General features: G+C 39.0%; 1 protein-coding gene and 1 non-coding gene across 2 annotated transcripts in view; both read left to right on the forward strand.

The window, feature by feature from the left end:
• Positions 1-23,924, forward strand: part of LOC124606003 (dynein beta chain, ciliary) — an 809,537-nt gene that overhangs the window by 531,112 nt on the left and 254,501 nt on the right. The window contains exons 48-53 of the mRNA XM_047137965.1: positions 1,156-1,348; positions 1,516-1,628; positions 5,407-5,600; positions 6,291-6,510; positions 8,045-8,206; positions 23,174-23,373. Of these exons, the coding sequence (XP_046993921.1) occupies positions 1,156-1,348; positions 1,516-1,628; positions 5,407-5,600; positions 6,291-6,510; positions 8,045-8,206; positions 23,174-23,373 (1,082 nt within the window). The remainder of the gene's footprint in view (positions 1-1,155; positions 1,349-1,515; positions 1,629-5,406; positions 5,601-6,290; positions 6,511-8,044; positions 8,207-23,173; positions 23,374-23,924) is intronic.
• On the forward strand, positions 17,300-17,374 carry Trnas-uga. Its single transcript has one exon. It is a non-coding gene; the product is annotated as a tRNA-Ser (tRNA).

Raw genomic sequence — 23,924 nt, forward strand, 5'->3', positions numbered from 1 at the left:
ACTAGATTCACTGAGAACCTAATTTGGAATATTTTTTCTGTAGTGTCATTTGGCTTCTCCGTTGCATATGTATGAGAATTGTGGGTGTTCATGAACCACTACATTTAAATGTAACATCATTTGAAAATAAAGTATATTGCATGACGTCTGTGTATAGTCATCATTCACATAATTATTGTCTCGTTACTGAGTCACCTGTATACAGATTTTGCACGGGCTGCACATGGAATGGGTACAGGCCTCTTGAATGTAATGTGCACCATACTCGCATTTGAGGAATATTAAGCTGATGGCTAATGTGTTATGTACTGGTGGTGGGACTCTGTTGTACCATTGCAATGATTTCGTCCCTTTCCTCAACTGACTGGATGGCCTCATGTTCCAATGTTATGTGTACACTAGGTAATGTTCCGGTTTCATGTAATGTTTGAAAACTCCTGGGAGATAGTCCGGCACAGGGGATTCGTCGATCAGGGAAACATCTCTGGTATTCTGCCGAAGCTGCATGGGCACTGACACTGCAGTAGGCACACACAAACAACATATCCGCGTATTCTTCGTGGGTGAACGTATGCGGCATGTTGGTATTCATGGACACAGTGGACTTGCTCAATTAGTCAACATTCAAGCACAAAATCCACATGACCTCATGGCTGCTTATTGTTTCAGCCCATGATTGCAGACTAGTACGCTTGCTGCTGTTGCCTTGGTGCGACATCACAGTGCTGCTATGTGTTGGGAAAACCCCACATCTTTTATAGAATGGATTAGTCATCTGTCTCACCATCACTCAGTCCACCACAGTGTTTACACAGCATTTTGGTAAATAATAATCACACTTGTCTTCTTATCCATTTGTGGACATGTGTAGAATTCAATCTGCTCCAGTTCTGTAATGATCATAAATTGGACACATGTTCATAGCACATTTTTTGTTTGTTTTCACATGAAGAATCACCTCACAAATTATGTGACTTCCCTCCTAAATGACACTGTATATCCCCTGAACACCTACCACTTCTTCACTTCATTTTGTAAGTTGCAAATGGTACTACTGCAAAGGCCTGTGTAAGCTGTAATGTCATAAGTATTATGACAAAAATATAAAACTATTTATCTGTATAGTAACTTACATGTAGTATCTGTTTCTTTTAGGCTGTTTTGGTGCATACATCTGAATCCATTAGGGTCCGGTTTTTTCTGGATATGCTTATGGAAAAGAGGCAACCAGTGATGCTGGTAGGGAATGGTGGAGTTGGGAAAACAGTGCTAGTCAGTGACAAACTGTGTAACTTGTCAGAGAATTATGCAGTTGCTAATGTGCCATTCAATTTCTACACCACGTCAGGTAAGGAAATGTGTTAACCATGGGTCGTCATGTACTTGTTTCAAGAAGCAGCTTTATTCTGCAAGTGAGATCAGTGCTGCTCTTTTCCAAATCCATTATCATATTGTAAACACTTTACAACAGATATTTTACTCTGAAAAATGTACACTGCATTTGTTATTCAACAGAGATGCTTCAGAAAATTTTGGAACGTCCACTGGAGAAGAAAGCAGGAAGAAATTATGGTCCTCCAGGCAACAAAACATTAATTTACTTCGTTGATGATATGAATATGCCAGAGGTAAACCATTGTTACTAATTTCAGGAAAATAGAATTATATGTTATAGTCAAAATGGTGTGTATGGTCTTTTGACATAAACAGCGGGAAATCCAAGATGGAACGACAACAATGTAAAAATGGTAGACTGTACTCATGATGCAAAGACGGTATTGAGTGGCAGACAGCCACATTGATAGAAGACTGCTAGATATTACTTATCAGTCGGACTAAGTTCCTTGTCAGATGCTGACAGAAAACACAGACATTCACACGTGCCTGAACACAACAGTGGCCATCCCCCTCCCCCACCACACACACACACACACACACACACACACACAAACACACACAGTTACATTGTGCTGACTAAATACACAATGTAAGGACTGCTGTTAGGCAGTTAGACTTGGTTAAGGAGTTCTGTCAGTAGGGGCAGGTGCATGGAGAAAAGAGGTGCTAGAGGATGTGGTTGCAGCAGGTTAGCAGCAACTGAGGCCAGGAGGATTATGGACCTGGCCTCAATCTCTGTGAAACCCCTCCACTCAAACCCTCTTCCCAACAGTTTCCCCTTCCCCAGTTCTATCTCTCCCTCCCAGTCCCCTCCCCAATGTCAGTGTCACCATATGCTGCATGAATTCCCTTGCTCCATTGCCCATGTGCTGCATTCCTGTCATGTGCACCTGCTCTCTCTCCCTCCTACATTTTCTATCTCACACAACTGCTGCCTTCCTCGGAGCTGTCATCCACCCATCTAAAACTCTCTCTCATACTCCATGCCTCTTTGCTCCATCCACCCACTCCACCCAACACAACCCTTCACCCTACTGTACATGCCTTACTGCAGATTCAGCATTGTGTATTTAGTCAGTACAGTGTAACTCTCTCCCTCTCTATCTGTGTGTGTGTGTGTGTGTGTGTGTGTGTGTGTGTGTGTGTGTGTGTGTGTGTGTGTGTGTGTGTGCGCGCGCGTGCGCGTGTGTGTGCACGGTGTGTGTGTGTGTGTGTGTGTGTGTGTGTGTGTGTGTGTGTGTGTGTACTCTAGCTCAGAAAAGGTTTCATCAAAAAGCTAGTGAAGTTTTCATTCCTGTTGCTTGGCCATCGATGACTCAACATAGAGTTTTTACCTTCACTATTAAATTATTGTTATATGTACCTGATATGTTCTAAAATGCCACGCATAAATATGAGATTTTCTTGTGCTCATACCTCAGGTTCTATTGATGATAAAAAGATAGGATCAAGTGTTTTGGAACACTCTTGTGCTAGAGACAATTTTGTATTCCCGACAGAAGGATCATCTTAGTGTCACTATCCTACAGTAAAAGGTCAAAGTATGAATATTACACACCTCCTCTTGCTTAGGCAAATGAAGCAGATCAGTTGGTTCTTTTTGGTTTTGATATGGTCTGAGCTTGACAGAACTTATGGACAGACACTATTAGTTAATGGGCAGTTCTGTGAAAAATCCCACAAAAAGGATTTTTTTACTCTTATTTTAGGCATCGCCAGCAGACCAAAACCCAGTCCAGGATTCCAAGATGGTTATGCACAGCAAATGACTGAAATTTTTGTGATATATTCCTGAGATCACGATCTTGAGCAACCTTGAAAACTTTCTTGACATCGTCGCCCATTTCCAAGATACAGAGGTTACCCTATTTCTACAAGCAAAATCTGGCATGAGACGAAATCTAAATAATAAATAACCAAAGCAAATAGCTCAAATTTTAGCAGTATATTCTCTCCCCAGTTTCAAAAATCTTTATCTGTTATTGAGAAACATCCTAAGCTTTGTTTTTTGGGAGCCAAAACTCAGCTGCAGTTTTTGAGATGACTATGCACAGCAAATAGCTGCAATTTTGTGTGTGTGTGTGTGTGTGTGTGTGTGTGTGTGTGTGTGTGTGTGTGTGTGTTCGTAAGAGCCTGATCTTGAACAACCTTGAAAATTGTCTTCATATCACAATCTGTTTCTGATATACAGAGATTGTACAGATAAAAATAGGTGTGAGGTGAAAATATAGTTTACAAAGTGACTTAGGATGGAGAAATATACTGTAAAGTGCCTCTGTTATCATCTGGGAACCCCATGTTGTAGTACTGGAGCACATGCAAAAATTTTTTGCAAGTAGAATCCGGCCTGAGCTGTATAATTAGTTTGACTAATACAGTTCTTTTCATATAAGTTACTTGCCCTGCTGAGACAGGGAAAAGAAGGGAACAAACAGAAAAATGCTCCTATCAGAGCACAAAAAATTCGAGTATCTTCCTGTTTATGTAAAAGACTGTCTGAAAAGAGGGTACAACTGCCTAATTCTACCTTCCTCAGCACCATTAAGAATGTTACCAAAAATTCTGGCATGCAAACATATACACACTTGCTTGCACTGAGAGAAGAAGACAATGGCTGCAGCAAAATGATGGAAAAGTAATAAATGCTGGAAGATAGTTAGCAGTGGGTGTGTTATAGAAAGAGCAAAGGAGACAATGGCGCTGTGAGAGAAAGAGAGGGGCACCGTGGTATATTAGCAGTAAGAGAGAGCAAGAGGGAGACAGTGACAGTGAGGGGAGACTGGGGCAGTACGACAGAATGAAGGGAACTGTCTCTGTGACACAGAGGACAGAGGGAGAGACAGACAGAGATAATGACAATGAGTTGGGCTGAATGACTGAGTGAGAAAGGGGAACTAGAAGTGGATAGGTATGAGTGACTTACAGTGCTGGACTAGTGGGTATGTGTGAGTTAGAGTTAGGGGAGCTTATGTGAGTTTGAGGTGAGTTGCATGTTAAAAAATACACAAATATGTTTGCAAGCCAAAATTTTGGGGAAATTTTTTAAAGGTGCTCAGAAAGGTAGAATGAGGCAGCTGCTACCCCACATTTCACCCAGAGTCTTTTAAATAAACAGCAACATATTCATGTTTTTCGTATTCCGATAGGAGTATTTTTCTGGTTGCTTACATTTTGCCAGAACTTTCAGTGCCATATTTAAAAGAACTTAGACCAGTAGCTCAGTGATATTTAGTAGTATTTTATCAGTGTATCTATTCGCCACTCAATGCCTTTTCCTTGTTTATTGTTAATTTATGCCTAATTAGTCTCACACATATTTTACAGTTTTAAGGTATTATTTTAATGCAATATTAAGTAAATTTCTGAGTGATGTAAAGTGGTGCAATTACATATCATAAGAAAATACAGTCATCAAAATTATAAATGAACTGAAAATATAATATTAATAGATAATATCTTTTTACCAAATAGAAAGGCATAGAATGACAGAAAATGCTAGCTTTCAGAACCAGGTGTTCTTCCTTCTATCAAAAGAGAGGTATTGGATGATAAGAGACTGCGTAAGACTTAAGGAGATAGAAAAACTCTCCGGAAAAGTCGTATAGATAATCATCTTATTTTTCCCTTTCCCTTTCATCCTGTCTACGCCCTTTGACCCATAGTCATGGATGACTTCCCCTTTAACCTTTTTATATTTGTAAATCTTAGCAGTCTCTTTTTTGTCCAAGATCCTCCCTTCTAATAGAAGAAGGAACTGTCAGTCTTACTATGTGTTTACAAATGGTGGTGCTAGGTGAAACGTCCACATTATAAATAAAAGAAACACAGGAATTATCATAGTTTGTAACTATGGTCTTAGTATTGGTGATCATTTTTTACTGATGACCCAGCACTGTGCACAACATATTAACAAGGACAGGCAAACACATGAAGACTGAATTTTACGTTATGTATGTTCCCATATTAAATGCATTTGTGTTCTAAACTAATGATTATTTTGCTTCACAGGTAGATGCATATGGAACAGTCCAGCCACATACTCTTATTAGACAACACCTGGATTATAGTCACTGGTATGATCGTACAAAACTCTCATTAAAGGACATTCACAACTGTCAGTATGTGGCATGTATGAATCCCACTGCTGGCAGTTTTACAATCAACCCTCGTCTTCAGAGACATTTTTGTGTGTTTGCTGTCAGGTATGTATTTCAGCTAAATGCCATCTTTTCTCTAGAGGAGCATCTTGGTCATATCACTTATAGATAATGACATGAAAATTGTTGAATTCTGCAGTGAGTTTTGGAAATATCTGTTGTAGAAGGTAGTTAATTTTAGAAAACAATCAAGAACTTTGGAAATTGTGAAAATTAATTATGTCAAATTTCTTTTCAGTGCATTTGAACAGCATCATATATAATGTTTAGAGAATATTAAAACGAAATACAAATCCACTGATCAGAAATTATTTCATATTTCTTTCATACAGTAATATTTAATTGTGTTAATCCTGCAAAGTAACTAGGTCAATTTTCATTTCAATCTAGAATAATTATATTATAAATAATTTGGAGGGTATTTATAATGAAATATATAATTCACTGTTTTTATTTTACCTTACTTTCATACTGTAATATTTAATTCGTGTGAGGTAGTGTTATTACATAAAGGTCTTAAAATACAGTTTGTCCTTTCACACATAACTGCAGTTATGTTTCTTTTTTTAACATTTATTTTCAATAATTAGTTGTACACACATTTTCAAGCATTTCTAATTGTGTGATATGAATTACTCATTCAGTCTTTGTATTGTCATCTGTTGGTTACTGCTGAAGCATTCATTACAGATTACATTCCCTGATTATTGTATTTTCTGTTTTGTATCTTTGCAGTTTTCCCGGGACAGAATCACTCAACACAATTTACCAGTCAATACTGTCACAACATCTGACAGATCCAGATTATCGCTTTCCATCAACTGTTTGGCGCCTCACTGTCAATGTGGTGTCTGCATCGCTGATACTACACCATAAAGTAGCACAGGTCTTCCTTCCAACAGCTGTTAAGTTTCATTATATCTTCAATCTCAGAGATTTGTCAAGTGTATTTCAGGTATTATCTCTTGATATTTATGTTTTGTGAAATGTTATTGTTGCCATTGCTGCAAAGTAAAACACTCAGATCAAACCTTGAAAGGGATTATAATTGTAGTTTTTATAGAATTTGAGGTAGAATCACCTACTTGACATCTCACAAAATATGGAGCACTGTCAGTATTAACAGACACATTGACGAAAATAAGGCCAACTAAACTATGGGACATTGAAATTTAAGCTAGTTCCTTCATTAGAAGCCAGCAGGTAATAGAGACACACTGCAAGAAGCAGGCATGAACTTCTTGACACTTTGTGATTGCCATGCCGTCTTGTAGCCCTGACCAGGTTGCAAGTTGTGTTACAGTACCATTTCATTAAGCTTAGTTTGCCATAACCCATATTTTTTTGACATTTTGATACCAGCATGTAGAGACTTCTCAGAATATATGCCACACAAATTTTCTTTAAATTCAGATACTTTTTTTTTAAGTTGTTTATTCTTGAGCAAAATTTTTAGTGCAACTTGGTATTAATAGGCTAAATTAAACCAAAATATGCATTCTATTGTGTGGACACATCTTTGAAAACTGTTAATATCATCGTAGCAGAGATAATTAAGTTTTTCAGTTTTCTTCCCGCCGAAGCCATAATCGAAGAAGGTCAAAGACCTTTTGTATCTATTTGTAATCCTTGAAACTTGGCCCATACAGATTTTAAGAGTAATGGAGGTGAATGAAATTATGTATTTGTAAGTTGTATGTAACATAGAATAGAATCCTCTGTATGTAACAAGTGGTTTTTTGTAGCAAGGATGCAACTGGGCAAACTGTCAGCTATTTTGGTGGAATCAAAACATGGTTTAGCTTGATGTCAGTGTTGTAGAGGGAAGACAAGATGACATTGTTCACCAGCTACTTTGCTAAAGGCATATAGCAAGATTTTTTGTAGAGCTGTAGACTGGGATGAATATTGAGGAGTGTCAGGTTTGTGTTGCATTGATGAGACACTTCAAGTGTGTGGAACTCGTAAAACAAAATCACTCATGACTAGGACCAGTGAGACAGGTTTTGCACACTCATATTATGAGTGGTACTAATGAACGAATTGGCTCTATTGAACTGAACCATATTTCAGACATTTGCGAAGGTAGAGAGTGAATTTACGCTTATGTGGCATTTTATTTTTGTGCAGGAATGTTTGAACAGATATTTAAATGTGTGAAATTTGTGTTTCATTTATATAAACTGTTAGTGCATTCCATATCACACAGAGTTATCATTCAAATGCGCAGCATCAAGTTAATTAACAAATGTAATAACTAACTTCTTAGTGTCTTAAGGCTGCTCTTCTTCATTATTTCATTATTAAAATGGCTGAAATTCTCAACAAATAATGTAATTTTTCTTATCTAAATTTGGTTTGTTGCTAGCTCCAGTCCTTATATTGATTTATTGTATGTTGCCTAAAACATTTGACACTACAGTTGTGTTTGCAGCATTGTTCATCATATCCCTTGCAGAAAACATAAATTTATTTTATACTTTTTATAGGGGCTTCTGTTCAGTCAAGGAGATTGTGTGACTGCACCAACTGATTTGGTCCGTTTGTGGATGCATGAGACACAAAGAGTTTATGGGGACAAGCTCACAGATGAAAAAGATATCGAAGCATTTGCAAAAATGCAGCTAGACATTGTGAAGAAAAATTTTGAGGTATGAAATATTTTCTGATTACTTTTAAGTAGATATGAAAATAAAATTCTCAAAAAAAAAAAAAAAAAAATGTTGTGAACCACCAGTATATTGCAAATGTGTGTGGACTCAGATTCAAAGGGTGCAGTGAATGGTAAAATAAAACTTGACACTAACAAAAAAAAATTTGCAGAAATAATTTTCACTCTGCACCAGAACATTCACTGTTTTGAAACTTCCTGTCAGATTAAAATTGTGTGCCAGACCAGTACTCCTATCTTCCATGAGTGCTAGTCTCACAAGACATGCAACAAAACTTTTGTGAAGTTTGGAAGATAAGAGATGAGATACTGGCAGAAGTGAAGCTGTGAGGGCAGGACGTGAGTCATGCTTGGATAGTTCAGTCAGTGAGAACTTGCCTGTGAAAGGGAAAGATCCCAGGTTCAAGTACTGATCTCGCACACCGTTTTAATCTGCCAGAAAATGTTTAAAAATTATCTAAACTGTGCAATCAAGATAGTGTGTGAGGAGTGTTTCTGTATGACAGTGCACTGCAAGTTTCAGCTGGTCCCAAGCAAGTTCAGTCAGGTTCATGTCAGCAGGTAGTGCAGGCTGTTCCATTCAGTACATTAATTCTTCTTGGAAGAATTTGTTTGTGAGGTGGGAGCTGTGTGCTTTTGCATTATCCTCATGAAAAATGAACACATTGTTGACATGTTGACTGTATTGCTGGGCAGTTTATTTATTTAGCACCTATTTTATCAAAAGCATGATATAGGAATGCTCTTGCAAGACAAACTGAGGAGCTGCTTGATTGAGAAATAGTGGCTCTGGTCTCGTAAACTGATATACAGCCAGGAGAGCAGTGTGCTGACCACGTGCCCACTCATATCCGCATCCAGTGATGCCTGTGGGCTGAGGATGACATGGCAGTAAGTTGGTATTGTTTGGCCTTCATTGCCTGTTCAGGCAGAGTTTAGTTTAGCTTATGATATAAGACTTGTTAAAATACAAGACAGTATAAAATTCTACGTATAAGTATGTACAAAATATAGGCACATGTATATAAGGGCATGCTAACAAATAATACCTCCAAACTTCTTATTCTGTTCTCAATATTGGTTGAGATATTACTTGTTATGCATATTACTCAGTTGACTTTACCGCTTTGCTGGCACAAGTTACAACACTATGCCACTAGAGGACTCCAAATTGTAATGTGTAACATTGCAGTATGTAACATAACTACGTCAGTGCATGAGAAACATTGTGCTGTAATCCAGTTTCTAGCCACAGAAGAGTTCATCCACACATGGAACACCATTTCCTTCAGCATGACAATGCCAGACCACACATGAATGCTGCGACATCTGCACCAATCAGATTTCTTGGGTTCACTGTCATTGATCATCCTCCATACAGTTGTGTTGAGGCTGCATCTGATTTTCATCTGTTTCCAAAACATAAAAAGCACCTTTCAGGACTTCACTTTCATAGTGATGAAGTGGTGCAAGAAGAGGTGAGTTTGTGGCTATGTCAATAAAGTCAAACATTCTAATGTGATGGTATCAACAAACTGGTCTCTTGTTGGGGGAAATGTGTTCATCACCAGAGTGTCTCTGTTGAGAAATAAACATATAGACGTGAAGAATAAAGATGTGTAATGTTAATAAACATTTGTTTTATTTACAAAGCTTTAAGAGTATTCACATGAAAATTTGCAGACATTACTTTCCGGCATGCCCTCGTAAGTTAACATTACATCTAGACTAATAGCTTCCTTATCAACACATACTTCTGTTTTATTCTCCTTGGGGTACCTAAGTGCCATAATTTGTAGGTAGCAGTCATCAGCTATTGTTTTTGACCATAGGCAACCACTACAAGACACATCTTAAATAATTTATGTCTCACGATAGTGGTTAATGGTCAAACAATGTTACTGTGGTGGCCAACTTCCCAAGCTGAAAGCCTTTCTTGCAATATAATGACAATATTGCTTGATCTCAGCTTGAAATTACTCTTTGAGGCATGCTGACTGACTGAACAATGCACGCAAGCTGGAAAATCCCATTTACAATTGAGGACAAATTGCCCTCCTCTGATTTGCTTTGAGAATACAGGTTTATTTTTACCTGCACTACATAGGTGGCTGTACATTGTGCTTTTGGCCAAAAGAGTAATTGAAAATAGGTTTATGGTATCAAGAAAATGCAAACTAAGCCAGTTACGAGGGTGATACAGAACTTTCTTGAGAAGTTTACAGGGTTGTTGTACTTGTGTGAACAACACATAGTGCTAAAGTAGACTGTATGTAAAGTTATTTACCTGTTATTTTGTGCCATATTCCTTGACAATGACAATGATCAGCTTGTAGTTATTAATTTTTATATTGAACATTTCACATAATATAAGAGTGATTTACCAGAGTTTTTAAAGTGGCTGTACAGACAGCAGACTTCGCAACCTTACATTGTAATGGTTACCACAGTCTAACTGACATAGTAACTGCACATTTTAACTACTCAACATTGACTTACTAATAACAAAGTGACTGTACTGTTTGAACAGTGAGTGCAAATGAATAACTGAGTGTCTGAATTGATTGAATATTTGTCTACCACTGACTCTTGCTTTGTCCACGACACATATGTAAAGATGCACATATTAAAGAAAATTACAATTTGCTAAAATACTAAGCTAATCTGTTTTAAATATTAACATAAAAGATGGAAAATGAAAAAGAACAAAGATATAATAGGCAATGAAGTATGCTTGTGTTTAACTACTAGCTGTAAAATTAGATATTGCCGAAGTATTGGCACTATTTTATGGGAGCTCTGTTTAATGTGCACAGGGATTCCCAATATTTGCCAAAAAGTGAAAAAGTTAACTCTTGTAATTGGAATAATTAACAAACTGACAGATTATTTAAGTAAAAGCACATAATTTCAGAAACAGGAAAATAAGGGCTCCGAAACTGTGTGACTGGATTTTGGAAAGAAATACATTTTAAGATTACAACATTCTGAAGCATGCAAATTTTGAATACAAATAACTTTTGAAATATAGAGGTTTTTGAAAAGTAAAACATTTGTTGAAAAGTGGAGAATGAAATACTTTAGATGGGTTCTTCCTGTTGGATAACTGTCCATATCATAAGGCCAAACTCATTCTACACTTGTTTGAGGACTATCATAGTGAACTAATGTTGATTTCTTGTTCATAATATTCACCTGACCTGAAACTGGTGGAGCACATTGTGGACCCTATTGGGATCCAGCTCTCCACCCACTAACCAACAGCCTGTAATTTATGGGTATTGCATGACCTGAGCATAGACATTGTAAATAACTTTTAGCAAGATGGAATTCTGAAGTGCATGTTGCCCACAGGTATCGTAAATCAATATTTAAATGGGATGTTTTAATATGAAACAATGTACTGCTGTTGTTGATCATCTTTATATTGTACAGGGGGTAATGAAGACTGATGAAATAATGCCTGAATAAGGATTTAGTAGTTCTGTGTAACTCTCATATATGTCCGCCCCATGAACCATGGACCTTGCCGTTGGTGGGGAGCTTGCGTGCCTCAACGATACAGATAGCCGTACTGTAGGTGCAACCACAACGGGGGGGTATCTGTTGAGAGGCCAGACAAACATGTGGTTCCTGAAGAGGGGCAGCAGCCTTTTCAGTAGTTGCAGGGGCAACAGTCTGGATGATTGACTGATCTGGCCTTGTAACACTCACCAAAATGGCCTTGCTGTTCTGGTACTGCGAACGGCTGAAAGCAAGGGGAAACTACAGCCGTAATTTTTCCCGAGGACATGCAGCTTTACTGTATGATTAAATGATGAAGGCGTCCTATTGGGTAAAATATTCTGGAGGTAAAATAGTCCCCCATTCGGATCTCCAGGTGGGGACTACTCAAGAGGACGTCGTTATCAGGAGAAAGAAAACTGGCATTCTACAGATTGGAGCGTGGAATGTCAGATCCCTTAATCGGGCAGGCAGGTTAGAAAATTTAAAAAGGGAAATGGATAGGTTAAAGTTAGATATAGTGGGAATTAGTGAAGTTCGGTGGCAGGAGGAACAAGACTTTTAGTCAGGTGACTACAGGATTATAAATACAAAATCAAATAGGGGTAATGCAGGAGTAGGTTTAATAATGAATAAAAAAATAGGAGTACGCGTAAGCTACTACAAACAGCATAGTGAACGCATTATTGTGGCCAAGATAGACACGAAGCCCACGCCTACTACAGTAGTACAAGTTTATATGACAACTAGCTCCGCAGATGACGAAGAAATTGATGAAATGTATGATGAGATAAAAGAAATTATTCAGGTAGTGAAGGGAGATGAAAATTTAATAGTCATGGGTGACTGGAGTTCGAGAGTAGGAAAAGGGAGAGAAGGAAACATAGTAAGTAAATATGGATTGGGGCTAAGAAATGAAAGAGGAAGCTGCCTGGTAGAATTTTGTGCTGAGCTTAACTTAATCATAGCTAACACTTGGTTCAAGAATCATGAAAGAAGGCTGTATACATGGAAGAACCCTGGAGATACTAGAAGATATCAGATAGATTATATAATGGTAAGACAGAGATTTAGGAACCAGGTTTTAAATTGTAAGACATTTCCAGGCATAGATGTGGACTCCGACCACAATCTATTGGTTATGAACTGTAGATTAAAACTGAAGAAACTGCAGGAAGGTGGGAATTTAAGGAGATGGGACCTGGATAAACTGAATGAACCAGAGGGTGTACAGGGTTTCAAGGAGAGCATAAGGGAACAATTGACAGGAATGGGGGAAAGAAATACAGTAGAAGAAGAATAGGTAGCTTGGAGGGATGAAGTAGTGAAGGCAGCAGAGGATCAAATAGGTAAAAAGATCAGGGCTAGTAGAAACCCTTGGGTAACTGAAGAAATATTGAATTTAACTGATGAAAGGAAGAAATATAAAAACACAGTAAATGAAGCAGGCAAAAAGGAATACAAATGTCTCAAAAGTGCAAAATGGCTAAGCAGGGATGGCTAGAGGACAAATGTAAGGATGTAGAGGCTTATCTCACTAGGGGTAAGATAGATACCACCTACAGGTAAATAAAAGAGACCTTTGGAGAAAGGAGGACCACTTGCATGAATATCAAGAGCTTTGATGGAAACCCAGTTCTAAGCAAAGAAGGGAAAGCAGAAAGGTGGAAGCAGTAATTCCCCCCCCCCCCCCCCCCCACCCCGCCGCCCCTCAGTCTGCTGACTGGTTTAATGCGGCCCGCCACGAATTCCTTTCCTGTGCTAACCTCTAACCTTTTTCATCTCAGAGTAGCACTTGCAACCTATGTCCTCAATTGTTTGCTTGAGGTATTCCAATCTCTGTCTTCCTCTACAGTTTTTGCCCTCTACAGCTCCCTCTAGTACCATGGAGGTCATTCCCCCATGTCTTAGCAGATGTCCTATCATCCTGTCCCTTCTCCTTATCAGTGTTTTCCACATATTCCTTTCCTCTCCGATTCTGCGCAGAACCTCCTCATTCCTTACCTTATCAGTCCACCTAATTTTCAACATTTGTCTATAGCACCACATCTTAAATGCTTCGATTCTCTTCTGTTCCGGTTTTTCATGTTTCACTACCATACAGTGCTGTACTCCAGACGTACATCCTCAGAAATTTCTTCCTCAAATTAAGGCCGGTATTTGATATTAGTAGACTTCTCTTGGCCAGAAATGCCTTTTTTGCATAGCGAGTCTGTTTCGATGTCCTCCTTGCTCCGTCCATCATTGGTTATTTTACTGCCTAGGTAGCAGAATTCCTTAACTTCATTGACTTCGTGACCATCAATCCTGATGTTAAGTTTCTCGCTGTTCTCATTTCTACTACTTCTCATTACCTTCGTCTTTCTCCAATTTACTCTCAAACCATACTGTGTACTCAGTAGACTGTTCATTCCATTCAGCAGATCATTTAATTCTTCTTCACTTTCACTCAGGATAGCAATGTCATCAGCGAATCGTATCATTGATATCCTTTCACCTTGTATTTTAATTCCACTACTGAACCTTTCTTTTATTTCCATCATTGCTTCCTCGATGTACAGATTGAAGAGTAGGGGCAAAAGGCTACAGTCTTGTCTTACACCCTTCTTAATACGAGTACTTCGTTCTTGATCGTCCACTCTTATTATTCCCTCTTGGTTGTTGTACATATTGTATATGACCCGTCTCTCCGTATATCTTACCCCTACTTTTTTCAGAATCTCGAACAGCTTTCACCATTTTATATTGTCGAACGCTTTTCCAGGTCGACAAATCCTATGAAAATGTCTTGATTTTTCTTTAGCCTTGCTTCCATTATTAGCCGTAATGTCAGAATTGCCTCTCTTATCCCTTTACTTTTCCTAAAGCCAAACTGATCGTCACCTAGCGCATTCTCAATTTTCTTTTCCATTCTTCTGTATATTATTCTTGTAAGCAGCTTCGATGGATGAGCTGTTAAGCTTATTGTACGATAATTCTCGCACTTGTCAGCTCTTGCCGTCTTCGGAATTGTGTGGATGATGCTTTTCTGAAAATCAGATGGTATGTTGCCAGACTCATATATTCTACACACCAATGTGAATAGTCGTTTTGTTGCCACTTCCCCCAATGATTTTAGAAATTCTGATGGAATGTTATCTATCCCTTCTGCCTTATTTGACCGTAAGTCCTCCAAAGCTCTTTTAAATTCCGATTCTAATACTGGATCCCCTATCTCTTCTAAATCGACTCCTGTTTCTTCTTCTATCACATCAGACAAATCTTCACCCTCATAGAGGCTTTCAATGTATTCTTTCCACCTATCTGATCTCTCCTCTGCATTTAACAGTGGAATTCCCGTTGCACTCTTAATGTTACCACCGTTGCTTTTAATGTCACCAAAGGTTGTTTTGACTTTCCTGTATGCTGAGTCTGTCCTTCCGACAATCATATCTTTTTCAATGTCTTCACATTTTTCCTGCAGCCATTTCGTCTTAGCTTCCCTGCACTTCCTATTTATTTCATTCCTCAGCGACTTGTATTTCTGTATTCCTGATTTTCCCGGAACATGTTTGTACTTCCTCCTTTCATCAATCAACTGAAGTATTTCTTCTGTTACCCATGGTTTCTTAGCAGCTACCTTCTTTGTACCTATGTTTTCCTTCCCAGCTTCTGTGATGGCCCTTTTTAGAGATGTCCACTCCTCTTCAACTGTACTGCCTACTGTGCTATTCCTTATTGCTGTATCTATAGCGTTAGAGAACTTCAAAAGTATCTCATCATTCCTTAGTACTTCCGTATCCCACTTCTTTGCGTATTGATTCTTCCTGAGTAATGTCTTGAACTTTAGCCTACTCTTCATCACTACTATATTGTGATCTGAGTCTATATCTGCTCCTGGGTACACCTTACACTCCAGTATCTGATTTGTGAGTATATAGAGGGTCTATACAGGGGTGATGTTCTTGAGGGCAATATTATAGAAATGGAAGAGGATGTAGATGAAGATGAAATGGGAGATATGATACTGACAGCCTTGAGAGAGCCAGTCCTGACAAAACTCTACCATCTTGCGAGCAAGATGTATGAGACAGGCGAAATATCCTCAGACTTCAAGAAGAATATAATAATTGCAATCCCAAAGAAAGCAGGTGTTGACAGATGTGAAAATTACTGAACTATCAGTTTAGTAAGTCACAGCTGCAAAATACTAATGCGAATTCTTACAGACGAATGAAAAAGCTGATAGAAGCCGACCTCGGGGAAGATCAGTTTGGATTCCATAGAAATGTTGGAACACGTGAGGCAATACTGACCCTACGACTTATCTTAGAAAATAGATTAAGGAAAGGCAAACCTATGTTTCTAGCATTTGTAGACTTAGAGAAAGCTTTTGACAATGTTGATTGGAATACTCTCTTTCAAATTCTGAAGGTGGCAGGGGTAAAATACAGGGAGCAAAAGGCTATTTACAATTTGTACAGAAAGCAGATTGCAGTTATAAGAGTCGAAGGGTATGAAAGGGAAGCAGTGGTTGGGAAGGGAGTGAGACAGGGTTGTAGCCTATCCCCAATGTTATTCAATCTGTATATTGAGCAAGCAGTAAAGGAAACAAAATAAAAGTTCGGAGTAGGTATTAAAATCCATGGAGAAGAAATAAAAACTCTGAGATTTGCCAATGACATTGTAATTCTGTCAGAGACAGCAAAGGACTTGGAAGAGCAGTTGAACAGAATGGACAGTGTCTTGAAAGGAGGGTATAAGATGAACATCAACAAAAGCAAAACGAGGATAATGGAATGTAGTCGAATTAAGTCTGTTGATGCTGAGGGAATTAGATTAGGAAATAAGACACTTAAAGTAGAAAAGGAGTTTTGCTATTTGGGGAGCAAAATAACTGATGATGGTCAAAGTAGAGAGGATATAAAATGTAGACTGGCAATGCCAAGGAAAGCGTTTCTGAAGAAGAAAAATTTCCAGAATGAGATTTTCACTCTGCAGCAGAGTGTGCGCTGATATGAAACTTCCTGGCAGATTAAAACTGTGTGCCCGACCGAGATTCGAACTCGGGACATTTGCCTTTCGCAGGCAAGTGCTCTACCAACTGAGCTACCGAAGCATGACTCACTGCCGGTACTCACAGCTTTCCTTCTGCCAGTACCTCGTCTCCTACCTTCCAAACTTTACAGAAGCTCTCCTGTGAACCCTGCAGAACTAGCACTCCCGAAAGAAAGGATATTGCGGAGACATGGCTTAGCCACAGCCTGGGGGATGTTTCCAGAATGAGATTTTCACTCTGCAGCAGAGTGTGCACTGATATGAAACTTCCTGGCAGATTAAAACTGTGTGCCCGACCGAGACTCGAACTCGGGATCTTTGCCTTTCGCGGGCAAGTGCTCTACCAACTGAGCTACCGAAGCACGACTCACGGCCGGTACTGACAGCTTTACTTCTGCCAGTACCTCATCTCCTACCTTCCAAACTTTACAGAAGCTCTCCTGCAGGGCTTGCAGGAGAGATTCTGTAAAGTTTGGAAGGTAGGAGACGAGGTACTGGCAGAAGTAAAGCTGTGAGTACCAGCCGTGAGTCGTGCTTCGGTAGCTCAGTTGGTAGAGCACTTGCCCGTGAAAGGCAAAGGTCCCGAGTTCGAGTCTCGGTCGGGCACACAGTTTTAATCTACCAGGAAGTTTCAAGAAAAATTTGTTACCATTGAGTATAGATTTAAATGTCAGGAAGTCGTTTCTGAAAGTATTTGTATGGAGTGTAGCCATGTATGGAAGTGAAATGTGGATGATAAATAGTTTGGACAAGAAGAGAATAGAATCTTTCGAAATGTAGTTCTACAGAAGAATGCTGAAGATTAGATGGGTAGATCACATAACTAATGAGGAGCTATTGAATAGGGGAGAAGAGGAGCTTGTGGCACAAGTTGACTAGAAGAAGGGATCGGTTGGTAGGACATGTTCTGAGACATCAAGGGATCACCAATTTAGTATTCGAGGGCACTGTGGAGGGTAAAAATCAAAGAGGGAGACCAAGAGACGAATACACTAAGCAGATTCAGAAGGATGTAGGCTGCAGTAGGTACTGGGAGATGAAGAAGCTTGCACGGGATAGAGTAGCATGGAGAGCTGCATCAAACCAGTCTCAGGACTGAAGACCACAACAACAACAACAACAACAACATCATATATGTACTGCTAATGAAAGGACATTAGAAAAATATGATATTGTTCATCAAGTGGGGTATAACAATAAGCAGGATAATCCCACCTTGCTCTGTTGCAAATAGCTTTATAATTTCAGAAAATTTCTCTGATTTCTTCCTGAAAGTAGGAGGAACAGGATCAAGATATAAGGTGTTAGGTCTTGAAAGTGATGGAATAAACAATAATGAACCAAAATATTGTGAACAGCTATTTAATAGCACTTTGGTGCATATGTGGAATGCAATACAATACTACAGTGGTCTGTGCACAGGTCATACAGTTCCCATAAATTACAGGCTGGTGGTTAGCGGGTACAAAGCTGGATCCCAATAGCATCCTAGATGTATTCCAACAGTTTCAGATCAGGCAACTCTGTTGACCAAGACATCAACATGAGTTCACTATGCTAGCTCTGAGACAAGTATATCATAATTCTGCACTTATGACATGGACAGCTATCCTACAGGAAGCCTTCAGTTACTACAACAGGTCCCACAGAAGCCCAGGTAACTGTCCCCCAAAGCGTTATATTCCTACCACCGGCCTGTGTCCTTGGCAGAGCCTGTGTTCGAGCTGCCATTCATCTGTGTGATGACTTATCCAGGTGCAACCATTGACATGGTGACACAAGAAACATAATTCATCCAACTAGGTGATATGTTTCCATCGATCCTCAGTCCAGTCTTGATGATCCGATGCCATCTGCAATCATGATTGGCAATTTTGCTGAGCAAGCATGGGTACACATGTTTGTCATCTGCTGTAGAGCCCCATTATCAGTAATGTCGGCTGTACAGTGCTCCCCAAATAACTTGTACCGTCACTAGTACTATTCTGTTGTAAGATGTGCCACAGATTGTCACCTATCCTGGTTTACAGGGCCAACAGGCCTTTTATGACCATGTTCTGTGATGAGGCAGGAATGTCCAACAACTTGTCACATACTCAGTGTTACACCATTCTTCAACTACTTTCCATAAATGCTCACAACAGAAGCACAATAATAGCTAATCAGCTTCACTGTTTTTGAGATGCTTATCCCCAAATACTGAGCCATAACTATCTGCTCAGTTGCATCAGAGGATTTGCCCATTTGCAGCCTATATCAGTCGAGGGACATGAAAGGGAAGCAGTGGTTGGGAAGGGAGTAAGACAGGGTTGTAGCCTCTCCCCGATGTTGTTCAATCTGTATATTGAGCAAGCAGTAAAGGAAACAAAAGAAAAATTCGGGGTAGGTATTAAAATTCATGGAGAAGAAATAAAAACTTTGAGGTTCGCCGATGACATTGTAATTCTGTCAGAGACAGCAAAGGACTTGGAAGAGCAGTTGAATGGAATGGACAGTGTCTTGAAAGAAGGATATAAGATGAACATCAACAAAAGCAAAACAAGGATAATGGAATGTAGTCTAATTAAGTCGGGTGATGCTGAGGGAATTAGATTAGGAAATGAGGCACTTAAAGTAGTAAAGGAGTTTTGCTATTTGGGGAGCAAAATAACTGATGATGGTCGAAGTAGAGAGGATTTAAATGTAGGCTGGCAATGGCAAGGAAAGCGTTTCTGAAGAAGAGAAATTTGTTAACATCCAGTATTGATTTAAGTGTCAGGAAGTCATTTCTGAAAGTATTCGTATGGAGTGTAGCCATCTATGGAAGTGAAACATGGACGATAAATAGTTTGGACAAGAAGAGAATAGAAGCTTTCGAAATGTGGTGCTACAGAAGAATGCTGAAGATTAGATGGGTAGATCACATAACTAATGAGGAGGTATTGAATAGGATTGGGGAAAAGAGAAGTTTGTGGCACAACTTGACCAGAAGAAGGGATCGGTTGGTAGGACATGTTCTGAGGCATCAAGGGATCACCAATTTAGTATTGGAGGGCAGCGTGGAGGGTAAAAATCGTAGAGGGAGACCAAGAGATGAATACACTAAGCAGATTCAGAAGGATGTAGGTTGCAGTAGGTACTGGGAGATGAAAAAGCTTGCACAGGATAGAGTAGCATGGAGAGCTGCATCTAACCAGTCTCAGGACTGAAGACCACAACAACAACAACATCATTGCTAGAAGGAGTCCGCAGTCCTCATTGCTCCACTTGTGTACTTTCCTTACCGCATCATGTGCCCACACTGCCACCAGGCAGTGGTCAAGAATGATGTTTTGGCTCACCACCATGGTTATCTGGAAATTAAATTTGAATGCAAATGAAATAGTGCACTGAAAAAATCAATGTATTAAGTCTTTAGTAGTTAATAAATACTACTGAAGAAAAGATAGTGGGGAATTTATTAATTTTATGTAATGTTTTCACAGTATTCATGCCACACCAAACTAGAGAAAAACTCAAGCATTTGATGACAGTTTCCCTAAATTTTGTTGGGAGAAACTGGCTGTTGTAACCACTGCTGTAATTGCCTTATATAATAAATAAGCAACCTGTGATATGTTGACATGTATCATTATGATGTCTGTTTGTCAGCTGAGAGCAAGTGAGTGCATCATTCTGACAATGCAGACATTGTGAAAGAAGAAGAAGAAAGTCTGGATTGAGGAGAGCAAAGAAGAGATAAAAATTAATGAGGGATGACAAGGAGGGAGGGGAAGGGAGAGGCAGCGGAAAGTGGGCAGAGAAATATAGAAAAAGTTTAGCTTTTTTAATGTTTATGTACTCAGTCTTCAGATTGTTTTCCTTTCCTTCTTTCTCACTAGAGCTGGCTAGGAAGAATTATAAAGTTCCAAAATCTTAAGATTTCATAAACTTCTCAATATTTACAATATTGAGAAAAGGATAGATTGCTACGTACCATGAAGATGAGACATAAAATTGCAGAAAGACACAATGAAAACACTGTTACACATTGAGCTTTTGACCACAGCTTACTTTAGACAAGAAAACACATACAGATTCATATATGGAAGCACACCTCACCCACACCTACTGCCTTTTCCCCTTTCCTGCTCCCCACAACTCTCTCCCCTTTCCCTCACAGCTTCCCAGCACTGTGCCTGACAGCGTTGTTCTGAAGCAATCTAATCCCTGCATGCTTTGCCAGACAGCACTCACGTTCCCCCCATCCTCACCCCCACCCATAGTCTGTTACACCTCCCCTTTCTCCATTCTACTCTGGATTACTGCTTTTGTACAGCGTAACAGTTAAATTCTGGCTGGAGCCGCCAGAGATAGTGGTCTTGTGTGTGGTGAGGTGTGCTTGCTTGTGTGAATAAGTGTTTTCATTTCTGAAGTAGGCTGTGGCCAGAACCTCAATAGGTAACAGTCTTTTCATTGTGCCCATCTGCAAATCAATGTGTCATCTTTATGCTGAGTAGCAGCTGATACTTTTCATAATATCACACTAGTCACCTTCTTAATCCAGAGCGTTTACAAAGGTCTTTATATGGCTCAATTTGATATGAAGGGGAGGCAAAATGATTTTATTGGGCTCAGCCAATGGGGTACTGTTCACATTTACGTTTCCAGGAACATATGACTTCATTATAGGTCATTCCTTGACTGTATAGTGGTTCCTGGTGTCACAGCTGCCCCAAAGGCACAAAAAGCAGCAGTATTTTGTGAATCCAGCCTGTGAACCTGTAAGGAGTGCAACAACTTTTAAATCACAGCAAAGCTGCCATTCATGATCCTTACATTTGATTGCCTCTAGCAGCAAAGACATGGTTTCATAAGTTTCTTTCATGTCTCCTGTGTAAGCCAAAGGTACCGATGGAAATGCATTGCCATTATGCAGTAGTTCTGCTTTCGAGCTGGTTTTACTGGAGTCAATAAATAGTCACCACTCCTGTGGATTATGTTGTACGCATAGCTGCATCATCAGACCATTGACATCTCTACATACATTGAATTCTGCATATCGAAATATTGAGCAAAGGAAGCACCTTTTGATCTGAAACAGGAAATTTTTGTCCCTGGAGCTAGAGGGTTCCGCTCTTGCAGTCTCGACCCCAAGAGTTCAGCTTGCTGTTTCAAAAGTTGTAGATCGCGAACCAAATCATTCAATTCCTTTTGATTAAAGAGCGGAGGCAAAGTGTCTTTATATTGAGGGCAGTACACTTCTATATGTTCAATACTTTCTGATTCACTTGACATAGTGTCTGGTTCTGTGGCTTTCAAGTTACAGACAGAAACAAGCAAACCCTCATCATGGAGCACAAGCAAATGCACTGAAGATACATTTGGATACTTTATTTTATGTATAGTTTTGCTTGAATGTCCCGAAATATTTGTAAGACAGAAGTAACAGTCAGAATAATGGTCTTTAGGCTCACACCACCCCATTAGAACAGCAATTAGCATTGCTCAATGTTTTCCTTTCAACTACTCGGTTAAGGTTGTAGTATGGGTTATGCAGGCAATATGAAGTGCAAAATTTTTATCTTGATCACCAACAGGACAATCAAAATACAGTGTATATGCCTTCTTAACCAAATCAGTGATTAGTTTCTTTGGGCTTTTGGAGTGAATTTCCCATACACATAACAAAAGTTGTCGGGATGGTTTGGACAGCAACGAGATTTACTAGTTGCCATTTTTCTTAGCGTAAGTATTAAACACAAAATTTTGCAGTATCTATCACAGGAAAGACTCACTGAAGATCTCTTTCACACTATCAGATTACCACACCAACCATTTACTGACGATTTGTACATCTTCTAGCTCGCCTATGCAAATCAAAAACAAACACTTAAACATCAAAACAGAAGAACAGTAAAATGCAAAATACTGAATACCAAAAAATAAAAAAACCTTTAAAAACTAAAAAATGATAGATGCTAGAACATTTTGAAAGGTACATTCAGATTCTACACACCAAAATACATACTAGTTGATGTATCACATCCCAGATGCAAAATGGCTGTTGACTAGTGTTATTGTTATTCGAACATGGACTTTCTATTGCTTGACTTCATTTTGCACAGTTGTATTATTTATTTTTTATTTCTCAATGTTTATTTTTATTTTTTAAATACTTATTTCTTTCTTTGTGAAACATAAGGCAATAGAATAATTAATTTTATCACCAGAAAAATTATTTACTGTCATAAACTATAATAATTCCAATTTGTAGGTGGAAAGGTTGATACACCTACATTCTTCATGGCAACAAAAGATTGTTTTCTGCTCTTAATGTAACTGTAATTCTGATATTTGAAATTAATTGTTGCATTCTTACATAAATTTTAAGTAGGCCATTACTTATCAAACAAAAATGTAATGCTTGCTTTTTATTTTGACACAGGATATGGATGAAAGTATAGTGTTAGAAAAACCAAACTTGTTTTGCCATTTTGCTCAAGGAATTGGTGAACCTAAGTACATGCCAGTGAAAGAGTGGGATGTTCTAACTAAACTACTTCAGGATGCCCTTGTTAGTTATAATGACCTGGTGGCTGCGATGAACCTCGTGCTGTTTGAAGATGCTATGATGCATATCTGCAGGTACTTGCAATACAACTTTTTTGAAAAATTATGTGAATGTTGATCATGAGTCCATACATGAATATACTTAATGCAGATGAGCAATTACTTCCTTAAGTTTTGCTCCTGACTGAAATGATGCCAATATGAGCTGTTAGAAGTTAGATATTTCATATAAGAAATAGGTGCATGTTTCCCTTGTATAAAACAGTGCAAAAAGTGCAAGCACAAAGAAATTTTACAAACACTGATTGCCACATCCTATATATGTTTATAATCATAGCCCAACACTGTAATAATATGATGATCATGCCAAATAACTCTACCTACATTTCCACCTCACCTATTCTCAGTGATTTAGGAGAATTTTGTATACATGGGGTACTTGTTATTGTAGCACAAGCCTTTTACCCATGGTGTTGCCCACATATGCATTTGACACATATATTGCACACATCTCCTCCTCCCCTCTCTCTTTATCCATCTCTTCCTCCCACCATCTTTCTCTGTCCACCTCAGCCTCCCACCTCAATCTCCCTGTCTCCTTCTCCCCACTCTTACTGGGCATGTCA

Source organism: Schistocerca americana, chromosome 3 (assembly GCF_021461395.2).
Source record: "Schistocerca americana isolate TAMUIC-IGC-003095 chromosome 3, iqSchAmer2.1, whole genome shotgun sequence".
In the NCBI taxonomy this organism is placed as follows: domain Eukaryota; kingdom Metazoa; phylum Arthropoda; class Insecta; order Orthoptera; family Acrididae; genus Schistocerca; species Schistocerca americana.